Source organism: Strongylocentrotus purpuratus, unplaced genomic scaffold (assembly GCF_000002235.5).
Source record: "Strongylocentrotus purpuratus isolate Spur 01 unplaced genomic scaffold, Spur_5.0 spur5_scaffold_16, whole genome shotgun sequence".
NCBI lineage: Eukaryota > Metazoa > Echinodermata > Echinoidea > Camarodonta > Strongylocentrotidae > Strongylocentrotus > Strongylocentrotus purpuratus.
In genome coordinates this window covers 3492633-3512379 of record NW_022145601.1, presented here as the reverse complement: position 1 = coordinate 3512379, position 19747 = coordinate 3492633, and the positions used below count along the sequence as shown (strand labels likewise).

Sequence of the window (19747 nt, the reverse complement as noted above, 5' to 3'; positions counted from 1 at the left end):
TCATCAATATTATGTCCCAGTGTTCGTAGCCTCGTGTCGATGCCCTCGCGCTGTTGGAGTCTCTAAATTCTGACGAGCGAAGCGAGTCAGAGAAACCGAGGCGCTTGCGCGGAGGGCCTCTTGACAAGTGATCTGAATTTCTTATGTTTTACTATGTTTGGTGAATATTTCGACCCAGCAGAGTTCGGTGAAAGTCATCCAATCAGAGAGAGCTACTATGACGTAATATCTACCGCTCTGTGCGAATTCCCTCCGTGAGAGCGAGACTGGCCGCCTAGTTGTAGTCTGCAAGCACAAACCCTGGTCAGTCGTAAAAGAGAGTGTGCACTATAAGACTACCATATGCCACGTACTATAGCTGCTCCTGACCTATATTGGTACAACCAGTAGGTACCAGTAGATAGCTGGGCTAGGCTTCTCTCAAGGCACAATGATTGTTTGATAAAGTGTCAAATTAGGGTCTGTGCTTGCAGACTAGCCTAGTTGGGCAATCCCGAACGCGTCTTATTTTTTCGTACCACGGCGAGGCCAGATTCCAGTATGTACTCATTTTCATACATAACAAGCTACGTAAGCTTGCAAAGTGGTCACAAACAATCAGACTTTGATTATTCATTGCTTTGCCTCACTATTTATAAAGGCAAAAAAACTAAATAAACTGAGATTTGAACCCTCAAGTCAACGTCAAAGTGCTATTAGTAACACGCTGTCCTTACCGATTGAGCTGACGATGAGTTGATGAAGGATTGATTTGTATAATAACTATCACCCTATTGACCACCCGACCGGATCCATGTGCGCATGCGCTGGTTTCCTTCGCGAGAGCGCATGCGCAGATTTCCCTCGCGAGCTCAATCTGGCCTCGCCGTGGTACGAAAAAATAAGACGCATCCCGAACACACACGTACACACACACAATCGCTGCGGTCTAGACATGCATAATTCAGTAGGAAATCGGGTCTCATGAATATATAATTCAGATCACTTGTCAAGAGGCCCTCCGCGCAAGCGCCTCGGTTTCTCTGACTCGCTTCGCTCGTCAGAATTTAGAGACTCCAACAGCGCGAGGGCATCGACAAGAGGCTACAGTGTTCGTTGCTTTGAAAATCATTTTTTTGAATATTGTGATGGCTAAGGCAGTGCTCATTTCCTCGCCCCACTGCTCCCATAGCAATGCTCTCAGCATGTACATCTATTGCATTTGCATCTATTAATGAATGATGCTAAAACTCTTCAAATTTAGAGTTTCTCTAACGCATCTACTAGCGCGAGGACGTCCCATAAGCAAAGACCCAATTCGTCTTTCAGAGACTTCAGGCAAAATTCTGGAGCTAGATTTAGCAGTTTCTTGATCTGCTTCAAGCGGGTGCCATCTACCTTCTTAAAACTATCTTTGCTCGTATCAATGCCATACGATCTCAGCCATTCTCCCGCTTTTTTTTCATCCCACTTGCCCAGATCTACCGTTGTCTGCGAGCGGGAATTCCCCTCGTCTCCATTGCCTGTTGGTTTGTCATCTTTGTTTCCTCCACTACAGTCTACGTCATCTTCCGCTGTTCCATCCCGTTGCCTTTGAGCATGGGATGTTGGATTGCTTGCACCTGCATGCATGATAGGAGTAAGACACAGTCATGAAGTGTATTTTAATTGGTAAGGGTATACCAGAGAAACTTATGCGAAATCCCTTACACTGATTTAGACTCGTTTTATTATTTAGAATTGGGACGAAAATCATTGTTTAAATGGTTTTTCGATATTAGAAAAGATCGTTTAGATTCTTAGGCCATTCTATTTCTGTAAGGAAATAAGAATATCTGCAGAGGCCTATTAGATGTTAATTTTTCTAATCAGTTGATTACAGAAAAAGTATGATAAAAACACACTGCTGTTACGACAAATAGAGAAGAGTTTCCAAAGAAGGCTTACCTGTGACTTCATCATCCGATGGCACAACCAGATCTAGTTTCTCACGTTTGCCTCTATCGCTTAGCTCAGAGACCAGATCGGGTAGGCACTGTCTCATGAGATCGTCTGAAAACATAGGGTAATACTTCTTCATTCCCATGAGGGCACCGAGCCAGTCCTCTGGTGTGAATTTATCCTGAAGCATCAGGGGAATTATGTCTTTCTTTAGGGTGTAGGCGTAAGTCGCTTCTGATAGATACACGTATAACGTAACACAAAAGAAACAGCACAGTCAAGGTAAAGTACAGGAATATCTAAGTGGGGATCCAGATTGGGAGGGGGGACCTGGGAGACTCAAGCTCACCCAATCTTTTGCAAGCTTCCCACATATTTTCTTCATTAAGAATGACTTTGAGTGAGGCACACGTAGAAAACGAATTCAAGAACCCATCAAGCCTCCTCCCCCTTCTCGAAGACCCCATCCTAAATAATTCTTACAAAACCACGCCTTTTCTCTAGCAACGAAAGAAAAAGTGTATCCCTTTCCGAATAGCAAAAAGAAAAGATAAAGAAAGAGAGAAAGAAAAAGGAAGAGGTAGCCACTATAGGAAGTAACATAAAGAGATGATGATACTGACGACCCAAACCCCTTCCAATATTCGATGGCCTTTCCCTTCTGATGTGCATCCTCCTAGTTGGTCTGGTGCCCCCTTCCGTTCCTTATGCCTCAGTTGCGTATTTGGCTTGCGTATTGCTGCGTATTTATGGCAAGCCGTTTTAACACTTATTCCTATTTCTTGATACCAAGTATTGACTTGACTTGACGTAGGTGCATAGGACGGTGTGTCCCCTTGCTCCCTTGCGAAAAATCATGCTCCAGTCTGATCTGTCCTGGGCTCGTTGCTCTGCCTCTTGAACCGCATCGAACCTGGTCCTTCCATCTCTTTGGAGGGCGTCCCCGAAGTCTGCGTCCATCAAAATCATTCTGGAATGCTTGGTATTGTAGGTAGTGATGCGGCATGCGTAAAACATGGCCAAACCATTTCAAGCGACGTTTAATTATTTCCTCGCATATGGTGCTTGGGATGTTCAGTCTCTGTCTGATCTCTTCGTTCCTAATCTTGCCCATTAGGTGAACTCCAAGGATGGTCCGGAAACACCTCATTTCAAATACCTCAAGCATATTTCTATCAGATTTTCGGAAAGTCCAGTATTCTGCTCCATATGTGGCAATAGGGAGGATAAGATTCTGACTTTGAGTCTCTTAGAAATATCCTGGTTGGACCAGATGGCACTTTTCAGTCTTCCGAATGCCCAAGTAGCCAGTCTTGTACGACTCTTCACGCCCTCTTCTATGGATGGAACTATGCTGCCGAGAAAGACAATTTTTTCCACTTTCTCAATGTTGGTGTTGTTAAGTGAGATATCTTGTTGATCCTCTGTCATGACTTTGCATTTTGTTGCATTGATTTTTATACCCCATCTTCTACAAGCCTTCTCCAGTTCATTTGTTGAGATTTGGAGGTTTTCAAATACGAGTTCCATCAGGGTGGTGTCATCTGCATATCTTATGTTGTTGATACACATGTCACCCATCTGTATTTCACGTTCTAGTTGTTGGATGTCCTTCATCACAAATTCCAGGAATAGGTTGAAGAGACTTGGAGAGAGGAGGCAGCCTTGTTTTACCCCAGTTATGACATCAAACCATTCAGTTATCTTTCCATTCACTATAACAGATCATTTGGTTTGTTTGTACATGCTCTCTATGAGTTCAACTAAGGACTTGTCCACTCCAATGGAACGCAGACATTTCCAGAGAGCTTCTTGCCATATGGTATCAAATGCTGCTTTAAAGTCAACAAAGTTCAAGTGGATTGGTATCCTTCTTTCTCTGGCCTTTTCGATGATCTATCTAACAACAAACAAAGCATCTGTCCACATTTTTCCTCAGTCAGATGATTCTCAATGGTTCCCTGTATTCTCATGAGGACCATTCTACAGAAAACTTTCCCGGGTATGGAGAGTAGAGTTATAGCTCTGTAGTTGGATGGATCCAGCTTGTCTCCTTTCTTAAACACTGGAGTGATAAGACCCTTGCTCTAGTCTTCTGACCATGCTGCATTTATTATTTTGAGCAGGAGTTGTCTCATTGGTTGTCCACCAGCCTTTAGAGTTTCGGCATCTATTTTGTCCCACCCGCAGCCCTTGTTGTTCTTCAATAGCTTTATTGCCGTCTCTACTTCTTCAATTGTGAAAGGTTCACTTGGGTTATCTGTAGGTTGTGGGTCAGGTATGGTCAGAAGAGCATTTTCGTCCCTTGGAAATTGCGTGTTAAGGTGAATGCTAAAATGTACTTCCTAGCATTTCAACACATCTGCGGGAGTAGTTTTTAAGATGCCGTCCTTGTTCTTCACGGCAGGTTGCATTTTGTCTCTCTGGCCAGATAGTTTCTTCAACTTCTTGAAGAGCTCGTTGCTGTTGTTCTTTGCGCGAGTTAATTCCATCTATTCCACCTCCGCGTCAAGAATTTTCATCTTCCACTTCTTCACTTCATACTTGACCGCTTTATTGAGTTTCGTGTAGCTTTTCTTGTTGTGGGCCGAGGGATTGTTCATCATGAGGATTCTGGCTTTTCTCCTTTGTTCACAGGCCTTACAAACCTCCTCTGGGAGACCTTTAACTCGTCTCGACCTTTTGAAGCCTACAATTTCCTGAGATATTATTGGTTGTATCTCTGAATGTCTTCCACAGCTAATCCACATCTGTGTCCGGGAGCTGAAGTAGTGGTTCAAAGGCACCTCCAATCCTGGCTTTGAATGCTTCTACAATGTTAGAGTCATTAAGTCTGCCCACATCATAGCTTTTCGGGAGGCTCTTCATTCGCTTGGTCTTTGTAGGTGAGAACTTCACATTAGCCAGTACTAGATTGTGGTCTGACCCAATGTCAGCTGAGCAGTACGATCTGCAGTTCTGGAACGTCTTTAAATTTTCTCATTTGGTGGTAATGAAGTCTATCTGGTTTCTGTAATGTCCACCTGGGGATGGATGTCCAAGTTGCCCTTCTACATTCTTTGTGTTGGAAGTAGGTGTTACACACTCCCTCTTCTGTTGATCTGACCTAATCCATACTTGCCCAAAGTTGGTGCCCATATTCCATGGTCTGCTTCTACTTTCGCATTAAGGTCACCTATGACAATTATGTTCTCCTTCTGGATATGCAACATGAGTGCATCGTAGAAAAGGTCACTTTCTTGTTTACTATGTGCAGATGTAGGGGCGTAAACCTGGATGATATTCATGATCCCTTCTTTTATGTTGAATTTCGCTGTGATGATCCTTGGTAAGACTGCTTCGTAGCTCATCAAGCAATGCAGGATTTGTTGGGAAATCATGATGCCGACTCCCTACCCGACTCGTGTTATCTTTCCTGCTTGATAAAAGGATTGAGTACGCCTCTTTGTTTATAAGCGTCTCTGTGCCAGTCAAGTGTGTGTCACACACACCTAGAACATCCATATCAAATCTCCGGGCTTCTTCAAGGAGTATATTCCAGTGCCCTGCTTTCTTCAGTGTTCTCACATTCCAGTTCCGATGTTCAGCACACCAGATTTCCCTGTGTTGTAAGAGGACTGTGTTGTAAGATTGCCTTATAACAGAAAATAATTTCTTGAAACCAAGAATTCATTTCTTGACATGAAGAAATAGGAATTAATTTTAAACGGCTTGCCATGAATACACAGCATTACGCAAGCCAGATATGCAAAGGTGTCACTGAGGCATGAGTATAAAAAAGGGTGCCCCTCCATGGCTATTTTTTCTCACCTGTACGGCAGTGTTGACTCTCTTTGAATTTATGACTCATGCAAACCAGTACGACCGAAGCTCTCTGGACTGCCTTGGCCATGGAATCCAGTATGTCACCTTCTGTTAATAAATACCAAAGACATGAAAGAAGAATAGATGAAGACCTACAAAACGAGGAGGAAAAAGACGGACGTGTGGTTTCTTTAATAAAAAATGAAATAACATGTTAACATGGATTGGCAGAGATAATAACCTTGGTGACAATGACTTCGGTGGTAAGGGCTTTAAAAGCACCGTGTGTATAATTATTAATAATACTAGCAGGACCCGCGGAAATCCGCGGGATTCTAGAGGGGGGCGAGGGGTGTAAATAGATATACAGAGACTCTCTAAATTAAAACCACAAAGAACTTTATTTGCCATTCATTAAAAAAAAAAACGATCCAGCTCTACCGGTGGTTATTCTTTAAGCCTCTTTCACACTGGAACTGCGTAGTGTTGTGTACCGACTATGCATCAATTAGGCTGCGTATTAATGGAAAAATGTTGCTTTACTGTAGTCCCTGCGTAGGTTGTGCGTAGGCTGGCGTACAGGTTTGCTTATGGTTGCTTACGGTTGCTTACTGTGTGGAAAGCTTTTACTGCTTTGTCGATTTGGCTTAGGGTAGCGCACTGTTGCGTAGGCATGGCGTACAGTAGCGTAGTGTTGCGTAAAAAGGCGTACTTTCTGTGTCTGTGCCAAGTCAAGTACGCGAAAAAATTAAACATGTTGAATTGTTTGCGTCCCTCAGCATATAGTAACGTAGGCCAGCGTAGTTGGTTCGCAACACTACGCAAATCTACGTATGGACCCCACGCCAATTAGTCACCTGCCAGTGTCACAAATAAAGTATTAAAACTATGCTCATCTGACCCTAATTAAATGCCTAAAACCCCTGAGCTTTAGGAGGTTTATGGCCCCTCCGTACCCGTAGACCCTACGCCTATATACACTCAACCCGCTGCGATCTAACTGATCTCCCCCCTCCACTTTAAAAAACGTTTCCTGGAGCCTGCATGCAACATGTAGGAATGGTGCATGGTGATGCATATTTTTTCTGCACCCCCCCCCCCCCCGAAACGATTTTACTCATTACGCAACTGACTGTTTTGCAATGCATGAAGTCACATATACTTCTGTCTGGTTGATATTGAATTATTAATATGTAAATGTACAATTCATAACCCTATGTAATGTTTTCGGGTAATTTACTGTATATATAAGACTATATTAATCTCCTGGCTAAGTAGACGTAGAGTCGTATAGGTTTAAAGCTGTATAGGTGTACAAAATGATGGCACTTCGGCCCGCACGCTGTTGTATTGACGGGTTCTTCGATGGATGGATAGACGTATGTGTAGTTGTATAGTTGTGCGAATATTGGCCTACTTGGCCCCCCATACTCTTCGACTCTAGCTCACTCAGCTCAGTCAGAGTCCCGGCCGACAGCAGTGCAGCAGCAGCAGCACTGTATGTACTGTATGTGTGCTGACTGAAGGCAGCTTGCAACTGAACTGTCAGTCCAATGATTTTCTTGTGAAAACTTTCCTTTAGAAAAAATTCAGTAAACATGGCCGTAATAATCACAAAATAAGCTTTGATTTCATACCTCCATTCACTAAAACTATATACAAATCGCGGCAATAATGATGGAAATAGGTCTCTAAGTTTGGACGTCGACGGGAAGTCCCGTGTATCTCCCTGGCTTGTGCAGCTACTACAAAGCATATTATATAGAAAGATGCTTTACTCGGGTGTAAGCCCGACCCGCATCGTAAATTTGCTACGCCTTATTAGGCGAGTTAATGGTCATCTGTCGTGTGTCTCTTTCATACGGATGTAATATTGAATATGCATGAGGTATCTCTGTCGTCACGCATATCATGCATTATGCATATCGTGTCTGTTTTCGCCCTAGACGTCGACACGGAGGAGGACCTCGGGCGGAGTATAGCCAATTCCACAGAGTAGACTCTCCCGCGGACGTTGGCACCGGGCACCGGTACCCCGAGGAGAGTGTTCAGGAGGAGATAGCTGCACCAACTTCGGTCGGCGATCTCATTAAAAAACATTAAAAAAAGAAGGCTTGCGGAGACGTCATGCCCCCCGCGGAATCTTAGCGTATTACTTACTGTGATTATTATGCCATTCTAATGATGAAAGGAGAGAGTAAGAACACGAAATGAAGATGATTCTACCCCTGACCACTCTTTTATATGAAGTTCTTGTTTTCATGAACTTCACCCACCTGCATGGCCCTCCAGAGGATTTGTTTATGTTGGGGACCGGGGTAAAATGCAATAAATTATTGAAAATTTATTGCATTTTCTTAGTTTTTTTAAAAGATATTTATGGAAACTGCCCCCTACCCTAGCCCCCGCTGCGTATAATCATAGTTCAGTGATAAAGCAATGGCCTCGTAACTGTGAGGCCCCAGGATCAAAACCGTGTCGATGTGCTTTATTAGTGCCCTTTTGTGGGGCATTAATCCTCATTACTGTCATTCATGACTTAAGGGCGGTAGGTCCCCTAGTTGATAAGCATAGTAGCATACACTTGCTTAGCAGTCACGCAAAACACACATTACTGCCATCACTCCTTAATTGAATGGCTATATTTGAGACTCACGCTACAAAACTGAACTAGACATAGAAAATAAAAAGAAGTGAATGAAAAAAGGAGAATGAAAGAAAGGGATAGTGGTTAAAGGAGAATTGATTAATGAAAATAATAGTGGTCAACGAGGGAAAATAAATTAAAGAAACAAACCAACAACGCTGGAAAAAGGAGAATAGATAATGATCAAAGGAGAAGGGTTATATAATAATTCCTACTCATTTTGTCCACATCCATCCATACGTTGTATCCAGATTCTTCCAGATGGCACTTGACTTCCAGCATTCGCTCCTGGCTCGCATGCTGGTAGCTAATCATAATATGACCCTCCACATGACCAGACGATACCTCATTTTTCACCGAACTGTGACCACCATCTCTACATATAGGGATGTGACCCTTGAATTCGTCATCGATGTCCAACACGTCATTGATGACGAAGAGTGCACCCGAGCAGGCGTCCTTGATATCACAATCTTCAGTCGTTTCCTTAATCTTCTCCAGCGCTATCCATAAGAATATTGGAAACAAATAAAACAAACGAATAATATTAATCCTTTCTTTAAGAATTATGTATCATTTTACAATATTGTCGTGTAGACATATACACTTTTTCTTGAAATTACTCGTTGATGAATATTTGCGGTTGCAAACAAAATGTCGATAAGCTACATATTAGGTAACCAAAAGCATAAAACAAGAATTAGATTGGATTGCTCGTTGTATCTTGAAAATGGGTTTTAAGGTTACGCTAATTATTTTGACAGACTGATTGACATCAAGATAAAGAAAACTAAAGTTTTCCATGTATATAGGTTCTGTTCTAATATAAACATAGACAACATTTGCCCCGGGCCCACTAATTTCGTCAGGTGTAGGGTCTGGATTAGGAATTCGCTTTTGACAGTAAGCTCATTTACACATCCCAAACACCATTTTGAAAACCGTCGATTTTGTAATTCTTGTTTTGTTTTCTTGTTGTTGTTTTTTTTGGGGGGGAGGGAGGGGACTTTTCTTGGAATTAACACTACTGGAAAAACCCATGACAACCGGCGAAGTTTGCACGTACCGATGTTGAGGTAAGTAATGCGCATGCGCGAATGGTATAACCGTTGATGTTTGCTCATACCGATTTTGGGGGTGAGGAATGCGCATGCGCCATTCGTTGGTGCATGACCTGGGGGTGTTTCACAAAGGTTCTAAGTCGAACTTAACTTTAAGTTGGACTTAACTTATATGGAGAGTCATCAGTAGCCTTATAATGAAATATATTCTAAAGCAAAAATTAAGTACTTTAGATTTTTCCCATATCAAGAACATATCAAGTTTTGGGACGAGGTATAAATTTTGGACCAGGGCTGAAGTTAAGAATTCGGTTATTGTAATATATTGAGAACGGAGCAACTGTTACCGTATGTACACTGTCGCTCATATAGTTGGAATATTTTTGTTTTACCCCAATTTATGGAATTACTTTAAAAATAATTTTAAAATAATAGATCAAGATAATAGTATACATTCTCAAATTTAATTGAATAATAATTTGCCAATGTGTGTTTTGCGTGACTGCTAAAGCATGTGTATGCTACAATGCTTATCAACTATACTACCGCCCTTAAGTTATAAATGACAGTAATGAGGATTAATGCCCCACAAATGGGCACTAATAAAGCACATCGACACGGTTTTGATCCTGGGGCCTCACAGTTAGGAGGCCATTGCTTTATCACTGAACCATGATTGTACGCAGCGGGGGCTAGGGTAGGGGCAGTTTCCATAAATATTTTTAAAAAACAAAGAAAATGAAATAAATTTTCAATAATTTATTGCATTTTACCCCGGTCCCCAACATAAACAAATCCTCTGTGTGCCCATGCCTTGAGCCATAATGCATGGCCGTCCATGCTTTAGCAGTCACGCAAAACACACATTGGCAAATTATTATTCAATAAAATCTGAGAATGTATAATATTATCTAGATCTATCAGTTTTAAATTATTTTTAAAATAATTCCATAAATTGGGGTAAAACAAAAATATTCCAAATATATGAGCGACAGTGTAGCATATGTCATATATTTTTAAAGATTGTAAGCATTCGCTTACCGTTGAGGAGTGTTGTGCGTTGGTGTATCTTGACTTTGTTCTCTTCTTTGAAAGCCAGTTGCCATATTCCTCGGGCAGCCCAACGCTTTTCTTCGTTGCTCGATCCTTCTTCCATCAAGATTCGCTCCAGGACGTCTATCCCACCAAGTTTTACGATGAGAAGCTTGTTGCAGTCGTTGATGGCCAGCTGGTTGAGGCCTTGCAGGACCTCGAATGTCGAGTAGCCGTGAAACCGGCGACCTGGTTCACTCATGGCCGACTTAAGTGTCAACAGGAGGAACTTCAGACACGGTTCATTCAGGGATATCTTATGAACTTCTGATTTGTCGACGATGTAGGAAAGCGCCAAGAAGGCATCGGCCTGGATCTCTGGGTTCTTCGATTGTGAACACTCCTGGAGGGTATCAACGAACTCCCGACATATCACTCTGTTCTCGGAAACTTTCCAGCAGCAGTTGTAGATGATCGTCAGTGCGTAACTGATGTGTCTGTCGCCGAGAGTTCCCGTCTTGAGATCGCGAAAGAGCAAAGTTAGAAGACCCTTCTCGCCAAAGGCATAGCACAACTCTTCCGAACAATCCGTTAGATTGCTAATACTATACGAGAAAGTCCACAACGTCTGTGAGTTGAGGAAAGTGGAGATGTTTGCTTTTACACGGCTCTTCCAAACCAGCGTAAATATCTCAAAGATTTCATCATAAGAGACCAAGTATTTGAGAATGGCCGATTTTGCGTCCCCAGTTTTCAGATGGTAGATCATGCCGAGTATATTCCGATCATCGATGAAGGTAACAGCCTCTAATTTTTGACTTTCTTTGAATTTTACCAGAAATTCATCGATCCCATGGCAATGAGCTTCGACCATCGCCTTTTGCTTTACCGTCAGGTTTTGCTGTGCGTCCATGGTGGCAGCTTCATTCAGTTTTGATTAATAATATCCTATATCTATACATTACACTGGACGCTGAAAGTACTACTGGGAAAATTCGTGATGCGCAGTTTGACAAAGCCCGGTCCCACTCGCCCATTGACTAAACCGGTGCCTGGGGTTTCAGGAATATAGCGACTTTTCTTTTTACTTTTAAGGCAAGGGGGGAGGGGGGGCAACACAAATTAATTAATACGAAAGTGTTTCGATTATTAAGGCAAAGAAAATACTTCATGAACTCATCCATAGAAAATACATTAATTTTTATCTATTCCCCTATGTCTATGACATGTATGACAAGCATATTATGACAGGGATATAGCCCAGATTGTTTCCTATAAAGGAGTTCAGGAGTTCCCAACTTTTCTCCTAGAAAGGTAAAGGGCACTTAATTTCTTAATTAATTAAAGTCCGAAATAGATAACTTTTACATTTTGAGATAATTGTTTAAAATAGGCATTCTAATGCATTACAGAGCTTACATAAGGTTTTTAAACATAATGTAATTTCCTTCTGCATTTTTTGCACTCTTTTATATGGGTAATTTGGAGCCCCCCCCCCCCCTCTCAAGTGCAACAACGCTGCCCCTAGTCATTCTATTTAGCAAACATAAAAACAAAGGAAAAATGCAAAAGATCAAATTTTTCATTTAACACAGTAAAAGGTGAATAGGAAGGTGGGAGCCGAACCTAAAATCTTTCAAAAAGAATGCCTTTTCAAGCACTTATTTGAATCTTCTGAATACGAATTCAAACATAATAAAGTGTTTCAAGTAGGAGTCAGAGTCTATCTTCTAGTACAGAGCGATTTATTGTTATTTATTTTGGGTAGGTGGAACCACGTCATATCTTTCCAACAGGAAACCGAAATTACCGGCTTAACATCCGCTTGCTCAAAAGGTTAATTGGTTAGAAGTACATAGAGATTCGAAAATAAAACACTGAAGCGATCAACGTTGACACAATCGCTAAGCAACTTTCTGCGTAACTCCCTAGAACCACAGGACATACGGGATGCTTCTACTCAGAATATCTCCAAGAGTCTCTTGAAAACACAACTCTTCCAGTAATCTAAATTCAATTTGTATATGTTTGTAATAGTGTAGAATATCCATCAAATAATGTTTGATTTGCCTTATCATACTTTGCTCTGTTCTGTAGCCTCTCACTTTGTTGTCGTCATATATTATCTTTAATTCTTCATTTTGTTATTTTTATGGAGCTATTAATAAATGAAATTTTGTTAATTTTTTTTGCTTATTTTTTGGTATATTTGCATTTTTTCCTTTAATCTGTAGTATTTATTTATTTATTTATTTATTTGAAAATATTTATACAGGATGACAATATCAACCAAGGCTGTTTTTCATATTGGTCCTGTATATACATACATGGTAGAATACAAACAATGAAATACAAACTATCAATGAAATACAAATATCATTGAAATATGTAAAACATTAATAGATTACATGGATATTGAATAATATAACATTTTTATAAAATAACCAGCATCTAGACACATAGATTTACATTCAAAGGTTTACCCAGAATCACAAAAAGAATGATTTGAAACAATGTAAGAAAAAACAAAACTAACAAACTTGTATTTATTACAGTAGGGTAAAAAAAAAAGATATATAAACACACATCCATGAGGATATTGGTTATTTACAACATTAATGAAAGTACAATCTTTTATAAAGGTATTTAAATGAAGAAATAGATGTAGAATTCTGTAAGTAAATAGGTAATGAGTTCCAGATAATTCCTCCTGAGTACATAAGACTGTTCTTAAAGCATTCTAGATTAGGTTTTGGTAATATTACATTTGTTTTGTCAGCGGCTCTAGTATTTAAGTTATGTCTAACGCAGACCATTTCAATAGCATTACACAGATGTGTTTGTGCAATACCATGTACAGATTTATACATTAAAACAGCAAAAAAATAATTTCTCCTTTCGTCAAATGATTGCCATTTCATTAATTTTATTAAATCATCACCTCTAACATTTTCATAGTCATAGTTGGATGTAATTATACGTGCTGCTTTCTTTTGTAATCTTAAGAGTAACTCTTTATTTTGCCTTGAGCAATTTCCCTAGACTGTGCATGAATAGTCAATACAAGGTAAAATGATTGTATTATACATGAGCTTTAAGGATTTGACATCTAAATATTGGGACATATTACGTAATGAGAACAGTTTCATAGAAATCAATCTGGTAAGTCTTTTAACATGAATATCCCAAGTAAGGTGTTCATCAATTTCCACCCCTAAATATTTAAAATCATGAACCTGTTCCATTTTCGTTCCATCCATGTATATATTCAAGTTATATGCTTTACGTGTACTTAAAAGCATAATTTTGGTCTTTTCAGCATTAACTTTTAAATTATTCTGAGTATACCATCTATGTATTGAATGAACATCATTTTGTAACAATATGGTTAGTTCATCAATATTTTTATGAGAAGTATATATAACAACATCATCAGCAAACATATTACAGGTACATGTCTTCAAAGACTGAGCTATATCATTAATAAAAAGTAAAAATAAGATTGGTCCGAGGACACTCCCTTGAGGTATACCATTAGAAAGTATACTACATCTAAATTATTTGCGATTGTAACTATCTCTTAAAATTCTGCCATACTATATAAAGCGCATAGAGACATTTTGAGGATAATGCATTACATAATAATGTACTTATTACTACTATTATATTATTGTTAAAAAACTATTACCAAAAAAAAAAGTGGTTGATTTTCGTCCCAAAACTTAGGGATTGGGGAATATAGGCAAATATTCCAACTTTTATTTCGCTCGTCTTTTAATCCTAAACATTGGGAAGTACACATGAGGCCTGTTTAGTAACAGCAAAATTAAGTAACATCTATGAATACTAAATCATCACAGTCATAAAACAAACAAAACAAAAGGAAATAAGTATATTATGTATACATATTATTGGATATCCTCGTAATGATACTACTGAATTACATAGCCTAATAAAGAAAGTAGAAAGACAATTTTTCGCTAAAAAAGATAGAAGTATTAAAATTGTGTACATATCTAGAAAGATTGAATTCCGTGTAAGGTAATACGCGTTAATTTGCATTAATATAGCATTTGAATATACAAACTATAGTGAACAATTAAACATATCATATATGTTTCATGCTGATAATGAATGACGTCATTCATTCAACTTGAAAACTTCATGCCATCCTTCATTATGAGAACTATGAAGCAAGGTCGATCAAATACGAGGATGGATATGAGTACTAGGGGTGTTTCACAAAGATTTTAAGTTGAACTTATCTCTAAGTTTGACTTAACAATTATGGAAAACCGTTAGAATCTTTGAAAAATATTTTGTAAAAGTTTTACAAGGCATAAAATGTTGATTCAATCATTCATATTTTCTATTATCAAGGAGATTTCATGTTCTTGAAATGGAATTTAAAGAAAGTCTAAAGTAATTTATTTTTCGCTTTTGAATTTATTCCATCTTAAGGCTACAAATGGCTATCCATAGATGTTAAGTCTAACTTAGAGTAAAGTTCGACTTAGGATCTTTGTGAAACACCCCCTGGACATACAGCTAAATCTAAGTGTGAACGCATCATAAACCAATGGTGTGATTCATACGGGAGAAATACGTTGAAATATACTAATGAGAAATAACAGTCGAAATTCAATCACGAGACGGAATAGAAACCTCTCGGCATTTTCTTTTATTGGGAACGGACATTACTGAAGTGTTTGAGGTGCATGGACATGTTTTTTTAAAAATGATCTGTCCAATTGATCCCATGCTATTATTGAAGACACGAGGGGGTTATGTTAAAAAAATCCTTTGGTACAGAATGTGAACCTTCATCTTCCTTCCTCCGTATTCTCTCTCTCTCTCTCTCGTTCTCTTGTTTACGTGGGGATATCATCTCTCATACCATCCCAGTAGATAAATAAAATGTCTATCAAATTAGCACTGATTAATGTTCAGACAAATGCATCAATTTATCAGAGATTCTGTTAAACGTTATTCTGTCCCTGTTTTCGTTGCTTTGAAAATATTTTTGAGAATTGTAATGGTGAAGAAAATGCTCACTTCCTTGCCCCGCCACTCTCTTTGTAATCCTACATCTCCAATTGCATCTATTAATGAATGGTGCATGACTGATTCTTCAAATTGAGAGCTTCTCCAACGCATCTACTAGCGAGAGGACGTCCCGCAAGCTAAGACACAATTCGTCTTTCAGAGACGTCAGGCAAAATTCTGGAGCCAGGTTTAGTAGTTTCTTGATCTGCTTCAGGCGGATGCCTTCCACTTTCTTGAAGATGTCCTTGCTCATATCAATTCCATGCGATCTCAGCCATTCTCCTACATCTTCATCCCACGGGACCAAATCTACCACTTTTTGCGAGTGGGAATTCCTCTCGTCTTCATTGCCTGTTGGTTTGTCATCTTTGATTCCTCCACTGCAGTCTACGTCGTTTTCTGGTGGTACATGGGTTGTTAGATTGCTTGCACCTAGACGGTCGTGAAGAGTTATAGAGTTTTATATGTAAGGTTTGACCAGAGAAACTCATGCAAAATCCGTTTCACTTATGTGATTTAGACCCGTTTTTATTATGTAGATGGGGAACGAAAATCAGTGTTTAAATGTTTTATCGATATTAGAAAAGACCGTTTAGATTCTTAGACCATTCTCTTTCTGTGAAGAAATACAAATACCTACAAAGTAGATATTATTTTTTCTAATCAGTAATTACAGAAAACGTATAAAAAGCACTGCTGTTACGACGAATACAGAAGAGTTCTCAAAGATGGCTTACCTGTGACTTTATAAAGCAACGGCAAAGTCAGATCTAGTTTCTCACGTTTGCCTCTATCGCTTAGCTCAGAGACCAGATCGGGTAGGCACTGTCTCATGAGATCGTCTGAAAACATGGGGTAATACTTCTTCATCCCCATGAGGGCACCGAGCCAGTCCTCTGGGGTGAATTGATCTTGAAGCATCAGGGGAATTATGTCTTTCTTTAGGGTGTAGGCGTATGTCGCTTCTGATAAATATACGTATAAAATCAAACAAAAGAAACAGCAGAGTCAAGGTAAAATACAGGATCCAGATTGGGAGGGGGAACTTGGAAGGCTCAAGCTTACCCTCCCCCATCTGTTTCAAGCTTCCCACAAAGAGAATCCCTTTCCGAATGGCAAAAAGAAAAAATAAAGAAAGAGAGACACTGGCAGCAAAAAGAAGGGGGTGGCCACTATAGGTAGTTACATGAAGAGATGATGTAACGGACGACCGAAACCCCTTTCCCACATTAGATGGCCTTACCCTTCTGAAATTTATCTTCCTAGTTGGACCAGTGCCCCTTTCCGCCCCTTAGTATAAACAAGACTGCCTCTCCATGGCCGGACCTTGCTACGCCACTTACCGCAGAAATGCGTTTTTCATTTTTTTCTCACCTGTGCGGCAGTGTTGACTCTCTTTGAATTTACGACTCATGCAAACCAGTACGACTGAAGCTCTCTGGACTGCCTTGGCCATGGAATCCAGTATGTCACCTTCTGTTATCATTAAAAACCAAAGACATGAAAGAAGAATGGATGTAGGCATACAAAACGAAGAGGTAAAAGACAGACATGTGCATGGTTTCTTTAATATAAAAATGAAATAACTAACATGCAGTGGTTGAGAAACAATGACCTACATGTCCATCTAATGATGAAAGGAGAGTAAGAGCGTGAAATGAAGATGATATCCCCCTCACAGACCGTCCCCCTTCATAAAGTTCTCGTTATTTTGAATGTCACCCACCTACAAATAATAGGTCCGCGGTACCTCCCTTTCCATTAAACCACTGCCATCATTCCTTCATTTAATGGTTAGACCCACGCTACAAACAAGAAAAATGAATGAAAGGAAGAAACAACGGTGGAAAAAGAAGAATGGATGATGATCAAAGGAGGGAGGAAAGGTATAATAATTCCTACTCATTTTGTCCACATCCATCCATATGTTGTATCCAGATTCTTCCAGATAGCTCTTGACTTGCAGCATTCGCTCCTGGCTCGCATGCTGGTAGCTAATCATAATATGACCCTCCACATGACCGGACGATACCTCACTCTTCACCATGTGACCTTTGAACTCGTCATCGATGTCGAACACTTCATTGATGACGAAGAGTGCGCCCGAGCAGGCTTCCTTCACAGCAGAATGTTTAGTCGTTTCCTTGATCTTCTTCAGCGCTATCCATTATAATGTAGGAAAAACACAGCAATCATTTCATAATTGACATTAAGAATGAATGAATCATTTTACACTAATGTCGTGTAGACATATCTACTTTTCTTGAAATTACTCGTCCATGTAGACTTGAGGTTGATATACAAAAAAATAGGTAGACTTCAAACAAAATGACAAAAAGCTAAGGGAAACAGAAGCATAAAACGAGAAGTAAGAAACAGAAAGAGAAATGAGAGCGTATTTGTGTGTATAAGATAGGGGACAGTGAGTGAACAATGATGTCCATTTATATCTTTGATTGCTCGTTTTATCTTAAAATGTATTTTAAGGCCACGCTAATCATTTTGACAGAATGATTGTAATCAAAATGAAGAAGAAAAAGAGCTTAACCATACTTATATAGGTTCTGTCCCCTGACATAAACATTCATAACTTTTGCCCCGGGCGCACTATTTCGTCAAAGGTTTGAAGTTCTGGTTAGGAATTCATTTCGGCTTTTAGACGGGATGCCCATTTACACATCCCAAAAACTATTTTGAAAAAATCGTAGATTTTTGTTGTTGTTGGGGGGGGGGGGGACTACCATGTACATCACTGGAAAAACCCATAAAAAAGCCGGCGAAGTTTAACCGTACCGAGTATTGGGTGAGTAAGGCTCATGCGCCACTTATCAGTGCCCTGCATGCGCTTAAGAACGGTAGCGAGGAGAGTCATGTGAGCAAAATTCGGTATCTTACCGAAGTTTCCATTTACACTGCAACAAAACCTGTGAAATTAATTCGAATCCTGAATTCAGAGGTAAATTGTTCAATTTTTATTTTTTGTAGTGTTTACCGGTAGTTGCTATGCAAACTTAATGGTGAGAAAAATCGACTATTGTTGGTTGCAGTGTAAATGCAGGTAGGTTTTCGTTTAGGGCGAGGTTTAGTGTTTGGTCTAGGGCTGAACTTAATAATTCGATTATTGTAATATATTGAGTACGGAGCAACCTTTGTCTTAGTACATGTCATATAATTTTTTGAATTGTAAGCATCCACTTACTGTTGAGGAGTGTTGTGCGTTGACGTATCTTGACTTTGTTCTCTTCTTTGAAAGCAAGTTGCCATATTCCACGGGCAGCCCAAAGCTTTTCTTCGTTGCTCGATCCTTCGTCCACCAAGATTCGCTCCAGGACGTCTATCCAACCAAGTTTTACGATGAGAATCTTATTGCAGTCGTTGATGGCCAGCTGGTTGAGTCCTTGAAGGACCTCGAATGTCGAGTAGAAGTAGACCCGAGATCGGCCATCTGGTTCATTCATGGCCGACCTAAGAGCGTGTAGGAGGAATTTCAGACACGGTTCATTCAGGGATATCTTATGAACTTCTGATTTGTCGACGATGTAGGAAAGCGCCAAGAAGGCAATGGCCTGAATCTCAGGGCTCCTCGATTGTGAATACTCCTGGAGGGTATCAACGAACTCTCGACATATCACTCTGTTCTCGGGAACTCTCCAACAACTGTTGTAGATGATCTTAAGTGCGTAACAGATAAGGCTGTCGCCGAGATTTCTCGTCTTGAGATCGCGAAAGAGCAAAGTTAGGAGTCCCTTATTACCAAAGGCATAGTTGAACTCATCCGAACAATCAGTTAGATTGCCAATAATATTCAACAGAGCCAACAACTTCTTCTTCTTCAACTTGAGAAAAAATGAGAATTTTCCTTTCACAAGGCTCTTCCAAAATAGCGTAAATATATCAAAGATTTCATCATGAGAGACCAAGTATTTGATAATAGCCGATTTGGCGTCCCCAGTTTTCAGATGGTAGATCATGCCGAGTACGTTCCATTCATCGATGGTGGTTAAAGCCTCTAAATCTCGACTTTCTTTGAATTTTACCAGAAATTCATCGATCCCATGGCAATAGGTTTCAACGGTCGCGTTTTGCTCTTCCATCAGACTTTGCTGTGCGTCCATAATGGCAGCTTTATTCAATTTTGGTTAAAAATGTAATAAACATGTATGCACGCTGAAATGGAAAGTACTGAGAAACTCGTCACTGTTGACTAAACCCGTTGACTAAACCGAAGCCTGTGGTT

At 39.8% G+C, this 19747-nt stretch overlaps 2 protein-coding genes across 2 annotated transcripts; both read right to left on the bottom strand.

Annotated features, from left to right (window-relative positions):
- Positions 1-1085: 1085 nt before the first annotated feature.
- On the bottom strand, positions 1086-11529 carry LOC105439383. Its single transcript, XM_011668312.2, has 5 exons — positions 10474-11529; positions 8587-8874; positions 5731-5832; positions 1927-2154; positions 1086-1601 (listed from the first exon to the last, which is right to left on the bottom strand). Exons 1-5 carry the CDS (start codon positions 11375-11377, stop codon positions 1240-1242), a joined length of 1884 nt encoding a protein of 627 aa, XP_011666614.2. The 5' UTR covers positions 11378-11529; the 3' UTR covers positions 1086-1239.
- A 3257-nt stretch (positions 11530-14786) lies between these two features.
- LOC105439385 lies at positions 14787-19747 on the bottom strand. Its single transcript, XM_030986546.1, has 5 exons — positions 18710-19747; positions 17413-17670; positions 16885-16986; positions 16248-16475; positions 14787-15942 (listed from the first exon to the last, which is right to left on the bottom strand). The coding sequence occupies exons 1-5, from the start codon at positions 19623-19625 to the stop codon at positions 15596-15598; spliced, it is 1851 nt and encodes a 616-aa protein (XP_030842406.1). The 5' UTR covers positions 19626-19747; the 3' UTR covers positions 14787-15595.